Source organism: Bos indicus, chromosome 15 (genome assembly GCF_029378745.1).
Source record: "Bos indicus isolate NIAB-ARS_2022 breed Sahiwal x Tharparkar chromosome 15, NIAB-ARS_B.indTharparkar_mat_pri_1.0, whole genome shotgun sequence".
In the NCBI taxonomy this organism is placed as follows: domain Eukaryota; kingdom Metazoa; phylum Chordata; class Mammalia; order Artiodactyla; family Bovidae; genus Bos; species Bos indicus.
Genome location: NC_091774.1, coordinates 2,349,027 through 2,375,163, shown reverse-complemented (window position 1 = coordinate 2,375,163; position 26,137 = coordinate 2,349,027). Strand labels below are relative to the sequence as shown.

The 26,137-nt window shown below is 37.9% G+C and overlaps 1 protein-coding gene across 10 annotated transcripts in view; it reads left to right on the top strand.

Annotated features, from left to right (window-relative positions):
- The window catches only part of GRIA4 (glutamate ionotropic receptor AMPA type subunit 4), a 679,480-nt gene that overhangs the window by 522,016 nt on the left and 131,327 nt on the right, over positions 1–26,137 (top strand). For all 10 annotated transcript variants that reach the window (XR_011570807.1, XM_070803290.1, XM_070803285.1 and 7 more), the window contains exon 6: positions 23,399–23,452. Coding sequence is in view for 9 of the 10 variants with exons in the window: in XM_070803290.1 (XP_070659391.1) it covers positions 23,399–23,452 (54 nt within the window). In the remaining variant the exon portion in view is untranslated. The remainder of the gene's footprint in view (positions 1–23,398; positions 23,453–26,137) is intronic.

Sequence of the window (26,137 nt, the reverse complement as noted above, 5' to 3'; positions counted from 1 at the left end):
CAAGAAGCAAGACTCTTTTAATTTCATGGCTGAAGTCACCATCTGCAGCGATTTTGGAGCCCCCCAAAATAAAGTCTGCCACTGTTTTCACCCTTTCCCCATCTATTTGTCATGAAATGATGGAACCAGATGCCATGATCATAGTTTTCAGAGTGTTGCGTTTTAAGCCAACTTTTTCACTCTCCTCTTTCACTTTAATCAAGAGGCTCTTTAGTTCTTCTTTGCTTTCCTTAAAGGTGGTGTCATCTGCATATCTGAGGTTATTGATATTTCTCCTGGCAATCTTGATTCCAGCTTGTGTTTCATCCAGCCCAGCATTTCGCATGATGTACTCTGCATGTAAGTTAAATAAACAGGGTGACAATATACAGCCTTGACATACTCCTTTCCCTATATGGAACCAGTCTGTTGTTGTTATTTATGTAAATAAGTTTACATATTTAGTTAATCACAATTTTAATCTGTAGAATGTAATTACTAACATGCAAATTTTAAAATGCATGATCAAAAATACTGCTAGCTGAAGTTATTAGATAGTGAAATGCGATCACAAAAATGATGGCCATAATTCTCTTAAGTAGTTTCAGTTCATTTCAGTTCAGTCACTCAGTCCTGTCTGACTGTTTGTGACCCCATGGACTGCAGCATGCCAGGACTCCCTGTCCATCACCAACTCCTGGAGTTTACTCAAACTCATGTCCATTGAGTCAATGATGCCATCCAACCATCTCATCCTCTGTCATCCCCTTCTCCTCCCACCTTCAACCTTTCCCAGCATAGGGTCTTTTAAAATGAGTTGGTACTTTGCATCAGGTGGCCAAAGTGTTGACGTTTCAGCCTCAGCATCAGTCCTTCCGATGACTGATTTCCTTTAGAATGGACTGGTTGGATCTCTGTGCTGTCCAAGGGAATATCAAGAGTGTTCTCCAACATCACAGTTCAAAGGCATCAGTTCTTTGGCACTGAGCTTTATTTATTTATTAACTCTCACATCCATAACAGAGAAGGCATGGCAAACCACTCCAGTGTTCTTGCTTGGAGAATCCCAGGGACGGTGGAGCCTGGTGGGCTGCCATCTACGGGGTCGCACAGAGTCGGACACGACTGAAGCAACTTAGCAGCAGCAGCAGCAGCAGCACATCCATACATGACTACTGGAAAAAGCATAGATTTGACTAGAAGGACATTTGTTGGCAAAGTAAGGTCTCTGCCTTTTAATATGCTGTCTAGGTAGGTCATAGCTTTTCTTCCAAGGAGCAAGGATCTTTTAATTTCATGGGTGCAATCACCATCTGCACCAATTTTGGAACCCAAAAATACAGTCTCTCACTGTTTTCATTGTTTCTCCATCTAACTGGCATGAAGTGTTGGGACCAGGTCCGATGATCTTAGTTTTCTGAGTGTTGAGTTTTAGGCCAACTGTTTCACTCTCCTCTTTCACTTTCATCAAGAGGCTCTTTGGTTCTTCTTTGCTTTCTGCCCAAAGGGTGGTGTCATCTGCATATCCGAGGTCATTGATATTTCTCCCGGCAAACTTGATTCCACCTTGTGCTTCATCAAGCCCAGTGTTTCTCATGGTGTGCTCTGCACATAAGTTAAATAAGCAGGGTGACAATATACATCCTTGACTTACGCCTTTCCCAATTTGGGACCAGTCTGTTGTTCCATGTCCAGTTCTAACTGTTGCTTATGGACCTGTATACAGATTTATCAGGAGGCAGGTAAGGGGGTTTGGTATTCCCATCTCTTAAGGAATTTCCCACAGTTTGTTGTGATCTACATAGTCAAAGACTTTGGCATAGTCAATAAAGCAGAAGTAGATGTATTTGGGGAACTCTCTTGCCTTTTTGATGATCCAACAGGTGTTGGTAATTTGAGCTCTGGTTCCTTTGCCTTTCTAAATCCAGTTTGAACATCTGAAAGTTCACGGTTCACATACTGTTGATGCCTGGCTTGGAGAATTTTGACCATCACTTTGCTAGCATGTGAGATGAGTGCAATTGTCTGGTACTTTGAGCATTCTTTGGCATTGCCTTTCTTTATGATTGGAATGAAGACTGACACTTTCCAGTCCCGTGGCCACTGCAGCACTTTTACAGCATCATATTTTAGGATTTGAAACAGCTCAACTGGAATTCCATCACCTCCACTAGCTTTGTTCATAGTGACTTTTCCTAAGGACCACTTGAGTTTGCATTCCAGGATGTCTGGCTCTAGATGAATGATCACACCATTGTGATTATCTGGGTCTTGAAGATCTTTTTTGTATAGTTCTTCTGTGTATTCTTGCCACCTCTTCTTAATATCTTCTGCTTCTGTTTGGTCCATACCATGTCTGTCCTTTATTGCTCCTATCCTTGCATGAAATAGTCCCTTGGTATCTCTAATTTTCTTGAAGAGATCTCTAGTTTTTCCCATTCTATTGTTTTCCTCAATTTCTTTGCATTGATCACTAAGGAAGGCTTTATTTTTTCTCCTTGATATTCTTCAGAACTCTGCATTCAAATAGGTGTATCTTTCTTTTTCTCCTTTGCCTTTCGCATCTCTTCTCTTCTCAGCTATTAGTAAGGCCTCCTCATACAACCATTTTGCCTTTTTGCATTTCTTTTTCTTGGGTATGGTCTTCATCCCTGTCTCCTGTAAAATGTTTCAAACCTCTGTCCATAGTTCTTCAGGCACTCTGTTTATCAGATCTAATCCCCTGAATCTATTTCTCACTTCCACTGTACTATCATAAGGGATTTGATTTAGGTCATATCTGAATGGTCTAGTGGTTTTCCCTACTTTCTTCAACTTAAGTCTGAATTTGATAATAAGGAGTTCATGATCTGAGCCACAGTCAGCTCTCAGTCTTGTTTTTGTTGACTGTATAGAGCTTCTCCATCTTTGTCTGCAAAGAACATAATCAATTTGATTTCTATATTGACCATCTGGTGATGTCCATGTGTAGCATCTTCTCTTGTGTTGTTGGAAGAGGGTGTTTGCTATGACCAGTTTTCTTGGCAAAACTCTATTAGCCTTTGACCTGCTTCATTTTGTACTCCAAAGCCAAATTTGCCTGTTACTCCAGGTACCCCTTGACTTCACTTTTGCATTCCAGTCCCTCATAATGAAAAGGACGCCATTTTGTGGTGCTAGCTCTAGAAGGCCATGTAGATCTTCATAGGACCATTTGGCTTCAGCTTCTTCAGCATTACTGGTCAGGGCATAGACTTGGATTACTGGGATATTGAACAGTTTGTCTTGGAAATGAGCCAAGATCTTTCTGTCATTGTTGAAATTGCATCCAAGTTCTGCATTTTGGACTCTTTTGTTGACTATGATCAGATCAGATCAGATCAGTCGCTCAGTAGTGTCTGACTCTTTGCAACCCCATGAATCGCAACACGCCAGGCCTCCCTGTCCATCACCAACTCCCAGAATCCACTTAGACTCATGTCCATCGAGTCAGTGATGCCATCCAGCCATCTCATCCTCTGTTGTCCCCTTCTCCTCTTGTCCCCAATCCCTCCCAGCATCAGAGTCTTTTCCAATGAGTCAACTCTTCGCATGAGGTGGCCAAAGTACTGGAGTTTCAGCTTTACCATCATTCCTTCCAAAGAAATCCCAGGGCTGATCTCCTTTAGAAAGGACTGGTTGGTTCTCCTTGCAGTCCAAGGGACTGTCAAGAGTCTTCTCCAACACCACAGTTCAAAAGCATCAATTCTTTGGTGCTCAGCCTTCTTCACAGTCCAACTCTCACATCCATACATGACCACAGGAAAAACCATAGCCTTGACTAGACGAACCTTTGTTAGCAAAGTAATGTCTCTGCTTTTGAATATGCTATCTAGGTTGGTCATAACTTTCCTTCCAAGGAGTAAGCGTCTTTTAATTTCATGGCTGCAGTCACCATCTGCAGTGATTTTGGAGCCCAGAAAAATAAAGTCTGACACTGTTTCCACTGTTTCCCCATCTATTTCCCATGAAGTGATGGGACTGGATGCCATGATCTTCATTTTCTGAATGTTGAGCTTTAAGCCAACTTTTTCACTCTCCACTTTCACCTTCATCAAGAGGCTTTTTAGTTCCTCTTCACTTTCTGCCATAAGAGTGGTGTCATATGCATATCTGAGGTTATTGAGATTTCTCCCAACAATCTTGATTCTAGCTTGTGTTTCTTCCAGTCCAGTGTTTCTCATGATGTGCTCTGCATATAAGTTAAATAAGCAGGGTGATAATATACAGCCTTGACATACTCCTTTTCATTATTTGGAACCAGTCTCTTGTTCCATGTTCAGTTCTAACTGTTGCTTCCTGACCTGCATACAAATTTCTCAAGAGGCAGATCAGGTGGTCTGGTATTCCCATCTCTTTCAGAATTTTCCACAGTTTATTGTGATCCACACAGTCAAAGGATTTGGCATAGTCAATAAAGCAGAAATAGATGTTTTTCTGGAACTCCCTTGCTTTTTCCATGATCCAGTGGATGTTGGCAATTTGATCTCTGGTTTTTCTGCCTTTTCTAAAACCAGCTTGAACATCAGGAAGTTCATGGTTCACATATTGCTGAAGCCTGGCTTGGAGAATTTTAAGCATTACTTTACTAGTGTGTGAGATGAGTGCAATTGTGCGGTAGTTTGAGCATTCTTTGGCATTGCCTTTCTTTAGGATTGGAATGAAAACTGACCTTTTCCAGTGCTGTGGCCACTGCTGAGTTTTCCAAATTTGTTGGCATATTGAGTGCAGCACTTTCACAGCATCGTCTTTCAGGATTTGAAATAGCTCAACTGGAATTCCATCACCTCCACTAGCTTTGTTCATAGTGATGCTTTCTAAGGCCGATTTGACTTCACATTCCAGGATGTCTGGCTCTAGGTCAGTGATCACACCATTGTGATTATCTGGGTCATGAAGATCTTTTTTGTACAGTTCTTCTGTGTATTCTTGCCATCTCTTCTTAATATCTTCTGCTTCTCTTAGGTCCATACCATTTCTGTCCTTTATCGAGACCATCTTTGCATGAAATGTTCCTTTGGTATCTCTGATTTTCTTGAAGAGATCTCTAGTCTTTTCCATTCTGTTGTTTTCCTCTTTCTTTCCTTTTTTTTTTTTTTTTTTTTTTTTTGTTACTCTTCTAAATTTGTTTATTTTTTTCTCAGACAATATCTTGAATAAGTATAAATCTATATTTCATACCTGTATTGCATATACCAAGTAAAAAGCCTATGCTGTATAATATAAAGTATATACAGGAAAAAAGAATATGATTGGAAGTCTTCCTTTTATTCTAATATCAGGGAGATTCCTCTGAAGGTTGATATTGACAATGAAAGTAATTATTCTTTGTCAAAGGCAACGGAAAACTGATATTTCTTTGCATTGATCGCTGAAGAAGGCTTTCTTATTTCTTCTTGCTCTTCTTTGGAACTCTGCATTCAGATGTTTATATCTTTCCTTTTCTCCTTTACTTTTCACTTCTCTTCTTTTCACAGCTATTTTTAAGGCCTCCCCAGACAGCCATTTTGTTTTTTTGCATTTCTTTTCCATGGGGATGGTCTTGATTCCTGTCTCCTGTACAATGTCACAAACCTCATTCCATAGCTCATCAGGCACTCTATCTATCAGATCTAGTCCCTTAAATCTATTTCTCACTTCCACTGTATAATCATAAGGGATTTGATTTAGGTCATACCTGAATGGTCTAGTGGTTTTCCCTACTTTCTTCAATTTAAGTCTGAATTTGGCAATAAGGAGTTCATGATCTGAGCCACAGTCAGCTTCTGGTCTTGTTTTTGCTGACTGTATATAGCTTCTTCGTCTTTGGCTGCAAAGAATATAATCAGTCTGATTTAGGTGTTGACCAGCTGGTGATGTCCATGTATAGAGTCTTCTCTTGTGTTGTTGGAAGAGGGTGTTTGTTATGACCAGTGCGTTTTCTTGGCAAAACTCTATTAGTCTTTGCCCTGCTTCATTCCGTATTCCAAGGCCAAATTTGCCTGTTACTCCAGGTGTTTCTTGACTTCCTACTTTTGCATTCCAGTCCCCTATAATGAAAAGGATATCTTTTTTGGGTGTTAGTTCTAAAAGGTCTTGGAGGTCTTCATAGAACCGTTCAACTTCAGCTTCTTTAGCATTAGTGGTTGTGGCATAGACTTGGATTACTGTGATATTGAACGGTTTGCCTTGGAAACGAACAGAGATCATTCTGTCGCTTTTGAGATTGCATCCAAGTACTGCATTTCGGACTCTTTTGTTGACCATGATGGCTACTCCATTTCTTCTGAGGGATTCCTGCCCACAGTAGTAGATATAATGGTCATCTGAGTTAAATTCACCCATTCCAGTCCATTTCAGTTCTCTGATTCCTAGAATGTCGACATTCACTCTTGCCATCTCTTGTTTGACCACTTCCAATTTGCCTTCATTCATGGACCTGACATTCGAGGTTCCTATGCAATATTGCTCTTTACAGCATCGGACCTTGCTTCTATCGCCAGTCACATCCATTATGATAGCTACTCCATTTCTTCTAAGGGATTCTTGCCCACAGTCATCTGCATTAAGTTTACCCATTCCAGTACATTTTAGTTCGCTGATCCCTAAAATGTCGATGTTCATTCTTGCCATCTCCTGTTTTACCATTTCTAATTTGCCTTGATTCATGGACCTAACATTCCAGGTTCCTATGCAATATTGCTCTTTACAGCATTGGACTTTACTTCTATCACCAGTTATCTCCACAACTGGGTGTTGTTTTTGCTTTGGCTCTGTCTCTTCATTCTTTTCGGAGTTATTTCTTCACTGATCTTCAGTAGCATATTGAGCATGTACTGACCTGGGGAGTTCTTGTTTCAGTAGTTTAGTTATTATCATGGATAAAATGATTAACACTGAAGAGAAATAAGAAAAGTGCCGATGAAACAGCTGAAGTCTCTAATGTATGTAGAAGTTAAAGAGACGAATGAAGAGTGATGCTATAGGAAGGATATCCTTAAACAACTTATAAAACTCTAAAGAACTTCATACTATATTTTGCTCTTGGGATTTCGCATGCATGTGTGCTCAGTCACTCAGTCATGTTTGACTCTTTTGCAACCCCATGGCCTGTATCCCTCCAGTCTCCTCTGTCCATGGAATTTTGGGGGCAAGAATACAAGAATGAGTTGCCATTTCCTCTTCTGGGTTATCTTCCCCACCCAGGGATGGAACCCACGTCTCTTGTGTCTCTCTCCTTGGCAGGCAGATTCTTTACCACTGGGTCACGTGGGAAACCAGTTCAGTGGAGGTTAGCATAAAGTCTCTAAAAATTCCTACAACAAAGAAACCTCTTAAGTCCTATTTAACTTAGTCTTTCCAGCAAAAGTGGCCACGGCATTTTTTTCAAACACTTCTTTACGTTTCACTTCACAAAAAAATAAGGGAAAATAAAACATGTCCTAAAGCATAAGGCAAGTTTTGAATTAAGAAAAATAAAAGAGGAAAAATGTTCAGATGATAATATTTTAAATGAACATGATAAAAGAAATATAGCACATGGATATGTTACACAAGTTCAGCGGTTGTATCAGCGGTTCACAAAATCTCAACACTACAGAGTCACAGAATCAGACCTTCAGGTCGGTTGGATTTAAAGGCCATGCATTCCATGAAAATGATGTTCTCATGTTGCTTCCTACTAAGAAGAATATCTCATTTCTTGAGATCTCCTTAACTAGACATATTACCAATGAATAAATATATAACTTGAGGGAGCAGTGGGCATGGGAATAAAATTTATATTCAAACTCAGATATTTTCACATATGTATTATAGGGATATATGAAGGACTATGAAGGAACCTATATGCAGATCAAGAAGCAACAGTTAGAACTAGGCACTGAACAACACGAAGGAACATTTGATGAATTGCATATCAAATATGTTCAAGATGAAACCAAGCTGTTCAAACACTGCCTGCATAAGCAACACGGGTTTGATCCCAGGGTTGGGAAGATCCCCTGGAAGAGGGCATGGAAACCCACACCAGTATTCTTGACTGAGAAATCCTGTAGACAGAGGTGCCTGGCAGGCTACAGTCCATAGGATCACAAAGAGTTGGACAGGACTGAAGGCACTTAGCATGAGTTATATTTGCATTAACTAACATTTACAGTCAGGTCTGGCTCAGTCTCTTGGGAGGTCTCTGGGTCTTGACACACACAAGGTTTTGTTTGAGCCTTCCAAGCAACTCTGAAAGGTATGGCCGTTTATTCTATACACGAGTTCATCCCTGCTACCATCTTGTTGCAGTTTCTCCTTTGCCCTTGGACCTGGGGTATCTTTTTTTATTGGGATCCAGCATTCTCCTGTTGAAGGTTATTCAATTGCAATTTTGGAGTTGCAATTTTGGAGTTCTCCCAGAAAAAGATGAGTATATGTCTTTTTACTCTGCCATCTTTTAATTGAGCCAGATCTGCCTTTGAGTGTTTGAGTGTCTCCTATGGAGGCACAGGTCAGCAGTGGCCTGCTGCAAGGACAGGGGGTCTAGCTGCAGCAGACCTGGGAGGCTTGGCATGTGGCATAAGTCCTCTCGGAGGAGGTTGTCATTAGCCATATAATACAGCCACCGAGCAGATGGCACACAAAATGGAGAACAATTATATCAAAGAAGTTCTTGCACTGTTGCAAAAGTTCTAGAGCCTACAGCAGATTCCCCAAACTGCGGATCTGACAAAAGGAATGAGAACCCCCAGAGTTCTCTGAAGGCCAGTGGGATTTGATTACAGAACTTCCACAGGATGGGAGAAACAGACTTTTGGAGGAAGAATCAAAACCTTGTGTGACCAGGACCCAGGAGAAAGGAGCAGTGATTCCCCCGCAAGAGACTGAGCCAAACTTGCCTGTGAGTGTCCAGGAATCTCTGGCTTGACTTGGGTATACAGTGGCCTGCCACAGGGTCTGGGGCATTGAATACAGCAGTCCTGGGAGCCGTGGGACATGCTGACATAAGTCCTTTTGAAGGAGGTCACCATTATCATAACTACCCCTACCATAGTTTGGCCTCGGCCAAATTGAACTGGGTTCAATTCCTGGGTTGGAAAAATACCCTGGAGGAGAGCGTGGCAACTCACTCTAGGATTCTTGCCTGGAGAAAACCCATGGACAGAGTAGCCTAGTGGGTTACAGTCCATGAGGTCGCAAAGAGTTGGACATGACTGAGCTACTAAGCACAGCACAGTACATAAGCATTTTATTCTTGTAAAGATGGACTTCTTTGAAAGAATATGATTAATATGACTTGTATATGCTTCAGAACACAAACAGACTCAAACAGTTCATTATTATTTATTTGCTTCCTCTATGTCTTTTAAGAAGATGAAAAGAATGGAAATGAAGATCCTCTAACTCACATTTTTCTGTCCCTATGAAAGTCCATAATAAATCATTGCAACCAAGTCCTTACCCTAAGCATTGTTTTCTCTTAACAACTTGGCCAAGCACACTTGTATGAAGGTAGTGCCAGTTTATATTGACATTGTTCACCTCAAGCTGTTTATTTTCCCTCATTGTAAAAGAATAACATCAGAAATGTAGAGACATGATATTTAGTTTGCATCCAACATCAAATCACTCAGATTTGTTTTTGTTTTAAAAGATAGTCTTCACTTTGGCTGTGATGATGAAATTCATGAAAAAAACATACCCATAATATTGTCAGTTTTACAGAATCATTAAAAAAAAAAAAAAAACTTTAGACAATGACTCTCTATGTGTAGGACACTTTACTATGGAGTATAACTTTGGTTATTTTCCACAAAGATATTTCCCTCTAGTTCTAGAGAACCAAAATCTGACCTCATGCTATGGGTACACAAGCTTAGGGTGGTGAGTGTTCAAAGGCAATGAAGCCTTTGCAACAGTTTATCTAGAACGTTGGTTTGTTTGTTTGTTTTCAGCCAGGATCTGGTTCAGCAAAAATAATATTCTCTCTAGCATCATCATCCAAGTAAATAAATCTTAAGATTTCTGCTCCTTGAGCTCTCAGCTTCCAGATTATTGGGGCGCATAAAGCTCTACAAGGTCTTTTCTGCCAGGATTTATGTCACTTTCAGTTCTTTGTGGTTTTGTTAAGTCCTCACCTCTTAAAATATATATTACAAAAGTTTTATTTATTATAGATCTTTGTTAGGCAATCTAGAACTGACAGTGATTTTTTTCATGAAGACACCTAGTGCAGAATTTCCACTGGTCTCATATCTTTCTAACATTTATAAGTGCTTTTACTTTAAAATAAATTTAATAGAAATTAGAGGTTATTGACTAAAGCCAAACAGAGATTGCAAGCTGAGAAACAAGAGTCAGGATGATATGTGGACTTAAAGAGATCATGTAAAATGCTTAAATAGCCACACCAGAGAAAAGTTATAGTGAATTAGCAAGAAATAAATAACAGATTGCTCAGTTCAGTTCAGTTTAGTCGCTCAGTCGTATCCAACTCTTTGCAAACCCATGAATCGCAGCATGCCAGGCCTCCCTGTCCATCATCAACACAAACCATGCTGAGATTAAATAGCAGGAATCTCTAGTAAGAGTCAGTAATAGATTTCCCAAATAGTTTCCCAAATGAGTACCAACCATCCTTGATAATTATCTTTGTACAGGCTGTACCTGAAATTGCCAGAGAATAAGAGTTCTCCAGTCTGCTCAACCCATGCTAAATCACTCAGGTTCACATTACCCAATAACATGAGTAATTAAACTACTTATTTACTGATCTTTTTTATGCTCCAGTATTTCTGTTTCTTGACCTCATCTTTATGGTGATACTGTCAAGGCAAGTTCAGTTTTAGATAAACTATGGACTACATAAATTTGGTAATATAAAACATACAGAAATGCTAAATAAAATATTATAAATGCATAGCTGAATTTCCAGGAAAGTAAAGAAAATCTTTAGGAACCAAGAATGAAAGATGACTGTGCTGAAGGAAGTTGTCAGATTGGGTAGCTTGACTGAGGATTTAATGCTCACCCAAGAACAGGAATTTTGTGCTCAGTCAAGGTAATAAGTTAGATCTTAAGTCCTTTACAGAGCCAGACTATTGAAGGGTAACACCTTAATAAAGAGAAAGAATAGGAAACAAGCTACTATTGAAGTATTTTCTGTCTTGGCATGGGCTTAATGTAGGGAGGGAAAAATCTTTGTCAGAATTTGTCTTCACAGCTTTCTTTAGGCAGAGTACAGTTTGAATTTATAGGACATACTGTGATCTGGGAATCTGGTAACTGAGATATTATCATAAAAGTGGCCCTAAGCCTACTGATATCAACATTGCAATATCAGTTAGAAACAAAAATAAATTTGAATGGATAGTATATGGGATATTGGCTGAGAATTTCCCAGAATTGTTGAAATACAATCCTCAAAATTAGGAAACACAAAAATGCTGAACAAATTAAACAAAAATTAAAAAGTAAAAATTCAAGCTCATTGTAATGAAACTATAGAATCCTTAACACAACGAAAAAGGTCTTAGATGTAATCAAAAAGAAAAGGGATGAGCAGAGACTCCATTTCACCAATAACCATGTATGCAAAACTCTGTTTTCCAACACAGTTTATATATTCTGGATTTAAAATAAAAGGGTTGAGGAGTCATAATAGTGGAGAAGTAGGAGGATGTTGTTTTTCTTTCCCCCATAAATGCATCAAGAATACATCTACACATGGAACAATTTTCACAGAGCACCTGATAAACACTAGTAGAGGAGCTCAGACACCAAAACAGCAAGAAAGCTCCCCATGTAAACATGTAATATGGAAGAAAGAAGAAAGGACAAAGAAGAGGAGAGGAAGTGAGATAGCACCCACACTCTTGAGGGGGTTGAAGGAAAGGAGTGGGTCCCCCATATAAGAAAGCCCCCTCAGCAGAGAAAGATGAGCTAGGATAGAAGGGAAGATTCAAGAGCGTGGAGGTGAGCACAGCACCCAGTCTTTTGTAGGCAGGGTAGAATAAGACCTACACAGAGGGTGCAAACACAGCCCTGCATATCCCAGCCAGAGCCATTTGTACCCAAGGTGGTCAGGGCCTGGGTGCTAAAAAACGGGGTTTAGAGAGCAGACCTAAGGGAAGGACTACTGTTAGCTGGGAGAAGACAGACTTAGGGAATGGGAAAGAGGAGCTCTGCAACTGAGAATGATGGGTGCTGACAAACAAAGCAAAGGGAAAGTTCTGCTCAACATCCAGGGCAGGCTCCGGTCACCATAACATCAGTCAAATAACCCTATCAAGTTAATAATGGCCAGCGTATGCTGAGGAGAGGTGGTGGACATCCATACTATAAGCAGCTCTCTCACACACACACACAAACACAAAGTTAAACCCAAGCAGACTTCAATGTTCCCACATAAAAATAACCCTTAAAGACTGCCTGCAGGTCTGGAATTACAAGAAGGAACTCCTGAAGCATTTAGCTTTGAAGACCAGCAGGATTTGAGGGCAAGAGACCCATAGGGCTGGGGAAAACAGATACTCAATTCTTGGAGGGCACATAGAACTTATCACAGACACTGGTACTCAGCACAAAAAGAAAATACCTCCAGATGAACTGGTGTTAGGTTAATTTATGTGAATTGGAAAGTCTCCTGGAGAGGCAGAAGTCGGCTGTAGTTCACCAGGGAGATGAGGACATTAGTAGCAGAAGCTCCAGAGAATTACTTAGGATGATATCTCCAGGAGGTTCCCATTTTGATGCCAACACCCGACCCTGCCCAACAGCCCACAGGCTCCAGTGCTGGAATGCCTTACACCAAACAACTAATAAGACAAGAAAATGTTGTGCCCATCATTAGATAGGCTGCCTAAAGTCTTACTAAGCTCACAAGCACACCAAAATGCACCTCTTGACATTTCCCTGCCTATCCATGGGACAAGACTCAACTCCACCTACAAAAGGGAAAGCACCAGCACCCCCTCCCATCAGGAAGCCAACAAAAGCCCCTGGACCAACGTCACCTACCAGGGGTCAGTCACCAGAAGCAACAGGAATGGAGAAAGGAGGACCACAAACAGTTAAGAAAGGAGGCCTGTGGAAAGGAGACCACAAACAGTTAAGGTGATAACAAAATGAAATGACAGAGAAATGTGTTGCTGATGAAGCATCAAGATAAAAACCTACAAGAAACATGAAATTAAAAGGATATAGGCAATATACCAAGGAAAGAATTCAGAGTAATTACAGTAAAGACGATCCAAGATCTCAACAAAGAATGGAAGTACAGATCAAAGAGATAAAAGAAATGATTTACAAAGAAATAAAAGATTTAAAAGAGAGACAAAAAGAGATGAGTTACACAATAATAGAAATTTTAAAATGCATTATAAGGAATCAATAGTAGAATAACTGAGGCAGAATAAATAAGTGAGTTAGAGGACAGGGTAGTGAAAGTAACTTCCGTGGAATAGAATAAAGAAAAAAGAATGAAAAGAAATGAGAATTATCTCAGAGGCCTCTGGGACAACATTAAATGCAACCTTCATATTATGGGGTGCCCAGAAAAAAAGGATAAAGGGCCACAAAAACATCTGAAGAGACTATAGTCAAAAACTTCCCTAACATGTGAAAGGAAATAGTCACCCAAGTGCAGGAGGTGCAGAGAGTCCTATAAAAGATAAACTCAAGGATGAACATGCCAAGATTCATATTAATCAAACTATCAAAATTAAACACAAAGAAAAATATTAGAAGTAACAAGAGAAAAGAAACAAATAATATAAAGGGAACACCTATAAGGTTATTAGTTTATTTTTAAGCAAAAACTCTGCAGGTCATAAGCAAGTGGTACAATGTTTCAAATGATGAAAGGGAAAAACCTACAACCAAAAATATTCTACCCAGCAAGGCTTTCATTCAGATACTACAGAGAAATCAACAGCTTTCAATATAACCAAAAGTATCAATAGAATAGCATTAAAACAAATCCTAAAGGAACTTCAGTAGGAAGGGAAAAAAGAAGCCACAATGAGAAACAATAAAATTACAAATGGGAAAGCTCACTGCTAAAGGAAAAATTATATAATAAAAGTAGGAAATCACAGATATACAAATATGCTATCAAAACAAGCAATCATAAGTAAAGCAGAGTATAAATGCATAGAATGGGAATTGCACTTGAAATTAAGAAATCAACAACTTAAAACAACCTTATTTGTATATAGACTGCTAAATCAAAACCACATGGGAAATGCAAATCCCCCCCCCAAAAAAAAAAACTACAATAGGTACACATGAAGAAAAACAACCCAAACACAGCATTTAAAATGGTCATCAAACCACAAGAGAAGAGAACAAAACAGAAATGGAAGGGAAAACACCTACATAAAGAAACCAAAAGCAGTTAAGGAAAGTGAAAATAGGAACATTCTTATTGACAATTACCTTAAATGTGAATGGATTAAAGGTTTCATCCAAAAGACTGAATGGATACAAAAACTAGGCTCATATATATGCTGCCTACAAAAGACCTGGAGACACATACAGACTGAAAGTGGGAGGGTGGGAAAGTATTCCATGCAAATGGAACTTGAAAAAAAAGCTGGAGTAGCAATACTCATAGCAGAGAGAATAGACTTACAAACTGTTGCAAGACACAAGAAAGGACACTGTATAATGATCAATGGGCCAATCTAGGAAGAAGATATAACAATTGTAAATATATATGTGCCCAACCAAGGAGCACTTCAATAAAAAGGGCAAAACCTAATATCCATAAAAAGATAAATTGACAGTAATACAATAACAGTGGGGACTTTAGCATCCCATTTACACCAATGGATAGATCATCCACAGAGAAAATTTAATAAGGAAACATAAGCCTTAAATGATACATTAGACCAGATAGACTTTGATATTTATAGGACATTCCATCAGAAAGCAACACTATACATTTTCTTCTCAGGTGCACATGAGACATTTTCCAGGATAGATCACATCTTGGGTCACAAATCAAGTTTAATGATTCAGCAATCGCACTGCTGGGCATACACACCGAGGAAACCAGAATTGAAAGAGACACGTGTACCCCAATGTTCATCGCAGCACTGTTTATAATAGCCAGGACATGGAAGCAACCAAGATGTCTATCAGCAGATGAGTGGATAAGAAAGCTGTGGTACATATACACAATGGAGTATTACTCAGCCATTAAAAAGAATACATTTGAATCAGTTTTAATGAGGTGGATGAAACTGGAGCCTACTATACAGAGTGAAGTAAGCCAGAAAGAAAAACACCAATACAGTATACTGATGCATATATATGGAATTTAGAAAGATGGTAACAACAACCTTGTATGTGAGATAGCAAAAGAGACACAGATGTATAGAACAGTCTTTTGTACTCTTTGGGAGAGGGAGAGGGTGGGATGATTTGGGAGAATGGCATTGAAACATGTATAATATCATATATGAAATGAGTTGCCAGTCCAGGTTCGATGCACGATACTGGATGCTCAGGGCTCGTGCACTGGGACGACCCAGAGGGATAGTACGGGGAGGGAGGAGGGAGAAGGGTTCAGGATGGGGAACACATGTATACCTGTGGTGGATTCATTTTAATATATGGCAAAACCAATACAATATTGTAAAGTTAAAAAATTAAATTAAATTAAAAAAAAAGAAAATTGAAATCATATCAAACATTTTTCTGACCACAACACTGTAAAAATAGAAAACAATTACAGGAAAAAGGATATATATATATATCATATAGGCTAAATGATATGTTACTAAACAACCAATGGATCACTGAAGAAATCAACGAGGAAATTTTTTAAAATACCCGCAAATAAATGACAAAACCTATGGGACACAGCAACAGTCGTTCTACATGGAAGTTTATAGCTATAGAATATTACCTCAGGAAACAAGAAAAATCTCAAATAAACAACCTACCTTATACCTAAAGCAACTAGATAAAAAAGAAAATCAAAAACAACAAAAACCAAAGTTACTATTAAGGTTGATGCAAAAGTAATTGTGATTTTCAACCTCGAATTTTAAATCATCAAAACTAGGCTCAAATATATCTTTATTAATCAAAATAGGAACCATTACAATCAACAAATTTTTGCTAATGAGAAATAAGCTTGTTTCTTCCTGGAGCATATAAGTCCATGCTTTAAGAATCAACAAACTCTTGGAAAGAATTTTCTGCGTCTGGCTGGTTGTAGAAGCTTTTTCCCTGGGGGAAAAAAAAAAAAAAAAAGATGTCCAGATGCTTGAAGAAGTGGTAGAAGGTTGACAGAAAGTTAGGTCAATATGTCGGATGAGGCAAAAACTTGTAGCCCAATTTGTTCAACTTTTGAAGCACTGGTTGTGTGATGTGCAGTTGGGCATTGTAATGGAGAAGAATTGCACCCATTCTGTTGATCAATGCCAGCTGTAGGCATTGGAGTTTTCAGTGTATCTCGTCTATTTGCTGAGCATGCTTCTCAGATGTAGTAGTTTCCCTGGGATTCAGAAAGTTGTAGTATATTGGACTAGCAACAGACCACCTGTGACCATGACCATTTTAGGGGGGCATGGTTAGCTTTGTGAAGTACTTTGGAGTTTCTTCTTGGTCCGACCACTGAGTTGGTTGTTGTCAATTGTCATAAAATCCATTTTTTGTCATACATCACAATTTGATTGAAAAATGGTTCATTGTTGTTATGTAGAATAAGAGAAGACAACATCTTAAAGCAATTTTTGTTTGTTTCTGGTCAGCTCATGAGGCACCCACTTATTGCACTTCTTCACCTTTCCAATTTGCTTCAAATGCTGAATGACCATTAAATAGTCAGCATTGGGTTCTCCAGAAACTTTTTATGTAGTAGAAAGAGGATCAGCTTTGATGATGAAGACTCTCAGTTGGTCATTGTCAACTTCCAATGGCTGGCTACTATGCTCCTCATCTTCAAGGTTCTTGTCTCCTTTGCAAAACTTCTTGAACCATCACTGCACTGTTAAGCTCGTTAGCAGTTCTTGAGCCAAATGTGTTGTTGATATTGCCACACACAAGAAAAAAAGAAGAGAAATAAAATTAGCAAAATATAAATGAAAAAGAAGAAGTTAGAACTGACACGGCAGAAATAAAAGATAATAAGAGAATACTACAAGAAACCATATGCCAATGAAATGGACCACCTGGAAGAAATGGACGAACTCTTAGAAAAGTACAACCTTCCAAGAGTGAATCAGAAATAAATAGAAAATATGAACAGACAAATCACAAGCACTGGCATTGAAACTATGATTAAAACCTTCCAACAAACAAAAGTCCAGGACCAGATGGCATCACAGGCTAATTCTATCAAGTACTAAGAGAGGAGCTAATGCTTATCCTTCTCAAACTCTTCCAAAAAATTGCAGACAAAGAAACACTCTGAAGCATATTCAAGGAGGCCACCATCATCCTGATACCAAAAGCAGACTAAGATATCACACAAAAAAAGAAAATTAAAGGCCACTATCACTTATGAAGATAGATACAAAAATCCTCAACAAAATACTAGCTAACCAAATCCAAAAACACATCAAAAGAATCATACATCATGATCAGGTGGGATTTATCCCAAGGATGTGAGGATTCTTCACTACACACAAATCAATCAAAGTGATATGTCATATTAACAAATTAAAAAATGAAAGTCATACGATTATTTCAATAGATGAAGAAAAAGCTTTCAACAAAATTCAACACCCATTTATGATTAAAAAAAAAAAAAACCTCTCCAGAAAATGGGCATCAAGAAAACATACCTAACATAATAAAGGTTGTATATGATAAAAACCCGGAGAAGGCAATGGCACCCCACTCCAGTACTCTTGCCTGGAGAATCCCATGGATGGAGGAGCCTAGTGGGCTACAGTCCATGGGGTCACTAAGAGTCAGACATGACTGAGCGACTTCACTTTCACTTTTCACTTTCATGAATTGGAGAAGGAAATGGCAACCCACTCCAGTGTTCTTGCCTGGAGAATCCCAGGGACAGGGGAGCAGCTGGTGGGCTGCCGTCTATGGGGTCACACAGAGTCAGACACGACTGGAGCGACTTAGCAGCAGCAGCAGCATGATAAAAACCACAGCAAACATCATTTTCAATAGTGAAAACCTGAAAGCATTCCCTCTAGGATTAGGAACAAGACAAGGATATACACTTTCACTGCTTTTATTCAACATAGTTTTGGAAGTCCTAGACATGGGAATCAGAGAAGAATAAGAAATAAAAGAAGTCTAAGTTGGAAAAGAAGTAAAAATGTCAGTTTTTGCAAATGACATGATACTATACATAGAAAAATCCTAAAGGTACTACCAAAAATTACTAAATCTCATCAACGAATTTGGGGAGGTTGTAGAACGCAAAATTAATACACAGAAATGTATTGCATTTCTATACACTAACAATAAAAGGTCAAAAGGAGAAATTACAATCCCATTTGTTCTTGTATTAAAAAATAAAATTAGGAACAACCTTACCAAATGAGGCAAAAGAACTATACTCAAAAAAACTGCAATATATTGATGAAATAAATAAAAAATGACACTAATAAATGTAGAGATTACCATGTTCTGGATTTGAAGAATCAATATTGCTAAAATGACTATAGTACCCAAGGCAATATACAGATTCAATGCAATACCTATTCAATTACCAATGGCAATTTTCATAGACTTGAATCAAAATATTCTACAGTTTTTTACTGAAACACCAAAGACCCTAAATAGCCAAAGTAATCTTGAGAAAGAATGACAGCTGGAGGAATTAGTCTCCCTGACTTCAGACTATACTCCATGAAAACAGTATGTACAGAAAGATAGAAATATAGATCAATGGGACAGGACAGAATGTTCAGAGATAAATCCATGCACCTATGGTCACCTAATCTATGACAAAGGAGGCAAAAATATATAATGGAGAAAAGGCAGCCTCTTCTATACATGGTGCTGGAAAAACTGGATAGATACATGTAAAAGAATGAAATTTAAACACTCCCTAACACCACACACAAAAATAAATTCAAAATGGGTTAAAGACCTAAATGAAATGCCAGACACTATAAAACGCTAAGAGGAAAACATAGGCACAACACTCTCTGACTTAAAAATGCAAGATTTTTTTTTTTTTTTTTGATCCACCTCTTAGAGCAATGGAGCAAATCTAGAGAAGGTGATGAAATTTCAGTTGAGTTATTTGAAATCCTAAAAGATGATGCTGTGAAAGTGCTTCACTCAATATGTCAGCAAATTTGGAAAACTCAGCAGTGGCCACAGGACTGGAAAAGGTCAGTTTTCATTCCAATCCCAAAAAAAAGGCAATACCAAAGAATGCTCAAACTACCACACAATCGCACTCATCTCAAACACTAATAAAATAATGCTCAAAATTCTCCAAGCCAGGCTTCAGCAATACATGAACTGTGAACTTCCATATATTCAAGCTGGTTATAGAAAAGGCAGAGGAACCAGAGATCAAATTGCCAGCATCTGCTGCATCATCGAAAAAACAAGATAGTTCAAGAAAAACATCTATTTCTGCTTTATTAACTATGCCAAAGCCTTTGACTGTGTGGATCACAATAAACTGTGGAGAATTCTGAAAGAGATGGGAATACCAGACCACCTGATCTGCCTCTTGAGAAACTGTATGCAGGTCAGGAAGCAACAATTAGAACTGGACATGGAACAACAGACTGGTTCCAAATAGGAAAAGGAGTACATGAAGGCTGTATACTGTCACCCTGCTTATTTAACCTATATGCAGAGTACATCATGGGAAACGCTGGGCTGGAAGAAGCACAAGCTGGAATCAAGATTGCCAGGAGAAATATCAATCACATCAGATATACAGATGACACCACCCTTATGCCAGAAAGTGAAGAAGAACTAAAGAGCCTCTTGATTAAAGTGAAAGAGGACAGTGAAAAAAACTAAGAAAACTAAGATCATGGCATCTGGTCCCATCGCTTCATGGCAAATAGATAGGGAAACAGTGGAAACAGTGGCTGACTTTATTTGGGGGGCCTCCAAAATCACTGCAGATGGTGATTACAACCATGAAATTAAAAGACACTTAACTCCTTGGAAGGAAAGTTATGACCAACCTAGACAACATATTAAGAAGCAGAGACATTACTTTGTCAACAAAGGTCTGTCTAGTCAAGGCTATGATTTTTACAGTAGTCATGTATGGATGTGAGAGTTGGACTATAAAGAAAGCTGAGCAACGAAGAATTGATGCTTTTGAACTGTGGTGTTGGAGAAGACTCTTGAGCATCCCTTGGACTGCAAGGAGATCCAACCAGTCCATCCTAAAGGAGATTAGCCCTGGGTGTTCATGGAAGGACTAATATTGAAGCTGAAACTCCAATACTTTGCCCTGATGTGAAAAGCTGACTCATTTGAAAAGACCCTGATGCTGGGAAAGATTGAGGGCAAGAGGAGAAGAGGATGACAAAGGATGAGATGGTTGGATGGCATCACCGACTTGATGGACACGAGTTTGGGTAAACTCCGAGAGTTGGTGATGGACAGGGAGGCCTTTGGTGCTGTGGTTCATGGGGTCGTAAAGAGTTGGACATGACTGAGCAACTTAATTGAACTGAACTTAGAGTAATGGAAATAAAAATAAACAAATGAGATCTAATTAAACTTAAAAGGTTTTCACAGCAAAGGAAGACATAAGCAAAACGAAAAGACAACCCTCAAAGTTGGAGAAAATATTTGAAACATTTGGAATAAATGACAAAGGATTAATCCTCAAAATATACAAACAGCTTGCACAGTTGAATATCAAAAGAGAAACAGCCCAATCAAAATATGGGTGGAAGATCTAAATAGAAATCTCTTCAAAGAAGACATACAGGTGGCCAAAACCATATAAAAAATTGCTCAACATCACTAATTATTAGAGAAATATAAATCAAAACTACAATGAGGTATCATTTCACAATGGTCTGAATGGCCATCACCAAAAAATCCACAGACAATAAATGCTGCAGAGCATATGGAGAAAAGGTAATGCTCCTACACTGTTGAAATGAAAATTGGCACATCCACTGTGGAAAACAGTAAAGAGGCTTCTCAAAAAATTAAAACTAGAGCTACCATATAATCCAACAATCCCACTCCTGAACATATGCTCAGAGATAAACTACAATTCATAAAGATATGTGTACTCCAGTTTTAATTGCAGGATTATTTACAATAGCCAGGACATGGAAACAATCTAAATGTCCATCAACAGAGGAATGAATAAATAAGATGTGGCACATATACAATGGAATGCTACTCAGCCAAGAAAAAAAAAAAATAATGCTATTTGCAGTAACATGGATGGACCTAGAGATTGTAATACTGAGTAAAGTAAGTCAGACAGAGGAGGGTAAATATCATATGATATTGCTTATATGTGGAATCTGAAACAAAAAAATAGTACAAATGAACATTTTTACAAAACAGAAATAAAGTGTAGAAAATAAATTTATGGTTACCTAGGCTTCCACCCAAGCAGGGGAGAGACAAATTGGGAGATTGGAATTGACATATACACACTACCATATACAAATAGTAAAGACCTACTGTGTAGCAAAAGGAACTCTTCTCAATACTCTGTATTGATCTATGTGGGAAAAGAATCTAGAGTGGATAAATATATATATATATATATATATATATATATATATATAACTAATTCCCTTTGCTGTACAGCAAAAGCTAACACAACATTTTAAATCAACTATACTATATATATATATTTTTTTTTTTTTTAATGGATTAGACTTTGCAGAAAGAGCAGGTGAGAGTTTAAAACAGAGGGGACGTATATGAGGTCAACTTGGCTCTGGTTAAAAGCCAACCAAGGATTGAAGTAGAATGTAAAGTCTCATTTAGTGTATCTTTAGCTTCCAGATGCTTTCTTTCTCAACCCTTAAATATGATAAGTTGTTTCTGGTGCTGGCCAGTTTGCAATGTGTCAATCCTGCACAAATTAAACCCAATCTCTCAGAAATAAGCTTTACACCTGCATGAAAGTGTGGTTATGTGGAATGAATAAGAATGAAAATGAGAACCATATCATAGCTCCCTAGTTCACAAACACTATATAGAATAAGCTGGTACTTACTAATAGTAATTTTCACAAAGAATGTCTGATTGAAGTTTTGCTCCAACATTTCAGGGATTATCTCAACATTTCATAAAATTGAATATTTTTAGTAATTAAACTTGTAAAACTCATATGGAAACTTTTGAAATACTGGATATAACCAATGCTTTATTCTGTAATGCTGTGAAAGCAGAAGTAGCTTTATTCTGCTATCTTGAAAACTATAATAAATAAAATAAAATAGCTTTCCTGTGTTTCATACACATCACTAGTTTATAAAAAATTATTTTAGAAGATATTAAACTACCAAAAAATTCAGTTTTTTTAATGATAAAAGTATATGAAAATATATTTTATTGATACCTTTGAAGATACCAATGAGTCTACAGAGCAGCTCATTAGTAACTGCCATTAGATTTTTCTCTAAAAAGGAATTTCAGCATTGCAAAATAAGAATTTTAATTTCTTTTTTAAAATATAAATTTATTTATTTTAATTGGAGGTTAATTACTTTACAATACTGTATTGGTTTCTAATATAGAAATAAAGTTATACTTTTTTTAAAAAATTGAATTACTTTTTCCTAAAATTCCTTATTCCTAATTTTCTAAACATTTCTAAAAACATTCATTGAAAAAATAAATATAGCATAAATAAAGGTCTTTTGATGTTGTTTTATCTTTATTCTTTTTATTATAGTAAACTATTGCTACATCTACAGGTGAGTGGGAATTAACTAAGTATTCACGGTATCTAAAGAGAGATACTGAGCTTTAGAAAAATCTTTACTTGCTTTTCAGGACAACAATCCAATCTACTCATAGAAAATCGTTCTCACCAGTTGAAAATATCTAACAGTCTATCATGAATTCCTGTAAATTATCAGTAAAATAAGTACATCTAAATTATTTAAACCAAAATAATCTTTCTTATGTTGAACTATTCTTTTTTAGAAATATATGCAAACTATTGGTTTGTTTCATAGCATTGTCATTCTCATTGAGGGAATTACAGCATAGTAGTTTTCTGAATAATATATAATGAAATTTTTTGCATTTATACAGTATGATTGATTTTTTTTTTACTTAAACCACTTAATTTCTAAAGTGCCTTATGAATTTCTTTGTATTAGAATAAATCACTTTTACAAGAAAAAATTATTAACATATTATTTTCTTATCATGTTTCCATGTGAAATTATGGTGCAATAGTTAAAATTCTTCTTTTTTAAAAATATAATCATTCAGTAGAGTTAAATTTATTGCCTTGTATTTTCTTATATCTTCACAGATTGTGAGTGTTGGAAAGCACGTTAAAGGCTACCATTATATCATTGCAAACTTGGTAAGAACTCTTTATTTTCTATGTTTTATAAGAATTGTTCAGACAGTCAAGATCATGTTAACTGCACCTTAAAATAATACTGTAATAAATTGTTAAACTACATTACCTATTAAGGTTTTTTACAACACATAGGATGATACTTTTATGTGTTCACAAAAAAAGGCATTAAGAAATGGAGAGTTTTATTTAAGATTGTCTGAAGGATAATAACCTAGGGGATAGTATTTCAGAAATCTTTGGAGGACTGTTCTTCCCATTAGAGGTCAAAGCAACAAGATTTTCTCCACAACTAAGAGGTAAAATTGTAAGTTTTTGAGTTAAAGAGTTATGCATCCAACTAACATATTGACATGAGCTTCCCTAGTGGCTTAGTTGTTAAGTATCTGCCTGCCAGTGCAGGAGATGGGGGTTCAATCACTGAGCTGGGAAGATCCCTTGGAGAAGGAAATGGCAACCCACTCCAGTATTCCTGCCTGGGAAATCCAATGGACAGAGTTGCCTGGTGGGCTACAGTCCATGGGGTGGTAAGGAGTCATACACATTGGCAGTTTGTGTTGTTTTTGTTTGTTTGGTTTTGTTTTAATATAAATTTATTTATTTTAATTGGAGGCTAATTACTTTACAATACTGTAGTGGTTTTGCCATTGGAGAAGGCAATGGCACCCCACTCCAGTACTCTTGCCTGGAAAATCCCATGGACGGAGGAGCCTGGTAGGCTGCAGTTCATGGGGTCACGAAGAGTCGGATAGACTGAGCAACTTCACTTTTACTTTTCACTTTCATGCATTGGAGAAGGAAATGGCAATCCACTCCAGTGTTCTTGCCTGGAGAATCCCAAGGATGGGGGAGCCTGGTGGGCTGCCGTCTATGGGATCACAAGAGTCAGACACGACTGAAGTGACTTAGCAGCAGCAGCAGTGGTTTTCCCATACATTGACACGGATCCACCACAGGTGTACATGTGTTTCCCATCCTGAACCCCCCTCCCACCTCCCTCCCCATACCATCCCTCTGGGTCATCCCACTGCACCAGTCCCGAGCATCCTGTATCATGCATCAAACCTGGACTGGCGACTTTTTTCACATATGATAATATACATGTTTCAATACCATTCTCCCAAATCATCCCACCCTCGCCCTCTCCCACAGAGTCCAAAAGAATGTTCTATACATCTGTGTCTCTTTTGCTGTCTCACATGTGAGGTTATCGTTACCACCTTTCTAAATTCCATATATATATGCGTTACTATACTGTATTGGTGTTTTTCCTTCCAACTTATTTCACTCTGTGTAATAGGCTCCAGTTTCATCCACCTCATTAGAAATGATTCAAATATACTCTTTTTAATGTCTGAGTAATATTCCATTGTGTATATGTACCGCTGCTTTCTTATCCATTCATCTGCTGGTGGACATCTAGGTTGCTTCCACGTCCTGACTATTATAAACAGTGCTGCGATAAACACTGGGGGCCACGTGTCTCTTTCAATTCTGGTTTCTTCAGTGTGTATGCCCAGCAGTGGGACTGCTGGGTCATATGGTAGTTCTATTTCCAGTTTTCTATGGAAACTCCACACTGTTCTCCATAGTGGCTGTACTAGTTTGCATTCCTACCAACAATGTAAGAGAGTTCCCTTTTCTCCACACCCTCTCCACCATTTATTGCTTGTAGACTTTTGGATCGCAGCCATTCTGACTGGCAAAATGGTACCTCATTGTGGTTTTGATTTGCATTTCTCTGTTAATGAGTGATGTTGAGCATCTTTTCATGTGTTTGTTAGCCTTCTGTATGACTTCTTTGGAGAAATGTCTGTTTAGTTCTTGGCCCATTTTTTGATTGGGTTGTTTATTTTTCTGGAATTGAGCTGCAGGAGTTGCTTGTATACTTCTGAGATTAATTCTTTGTCCGTTGCTTTGTTTGCTATTATTTTCTCTCATTCTGAAGGCTATCTTTTCACCTTGCTTATAGTTTCCTTTGTTGTGCAAAAGCTTTTAAGTTTAATTAGGTAATATTTGTTTATTTTTGCTTTTATTTCCAATATTCTGGGAGGTTGATCATAGAGGATCCTGCTGATTTTTGTCAGAGAGTGTTTTGCCTGTGTTTTCCTCTAGAAGTTTTATAGTTTCTAGTCTTATGTTTATATCTTTAATCCATTTTGAGTTTATTTTTGTGTATGGTGTTAGAAAGTGTTCTAGTTTCATTCTTTTACAAGTGGTTGACCATTTTTCCCAGCATCAATTGTTAAAGAGATTGTCTTTCCTCCATTGTATATGCTTGCCTCCTTTGTCAAAGATAAGGTGTCCATAGGTGTGTGGATTTATCTCTGGGCTTTCTATTTTGTTCCATTGATCTAGATTTCTGTCTTTGTGCTAGTACCATACTGTCTTGATCACTGTAGGTTTGTAGTATAGTCTGAAGTCAGGCAGGTTGATTTCTCCAGTTCCGTTCTTTTTTCTCAAGATTGCTTTGGTTAATTGAGGTTTTTTAACTTCCATACAAACTGTGAAATTATTTGTTCTAGTCCTGTGCAAAATACCATTGGTAGCTTGATAGGGATTGCACTGAATCTGTAGATTGCTTTGGGTAGTATACTCATTTTCACTATATTGATTCATCCGACCCATGAACATGGTATATTTTTCCAACTATTTGTGTCCTCTGATTTCTTTCATCAGTGTTTTATA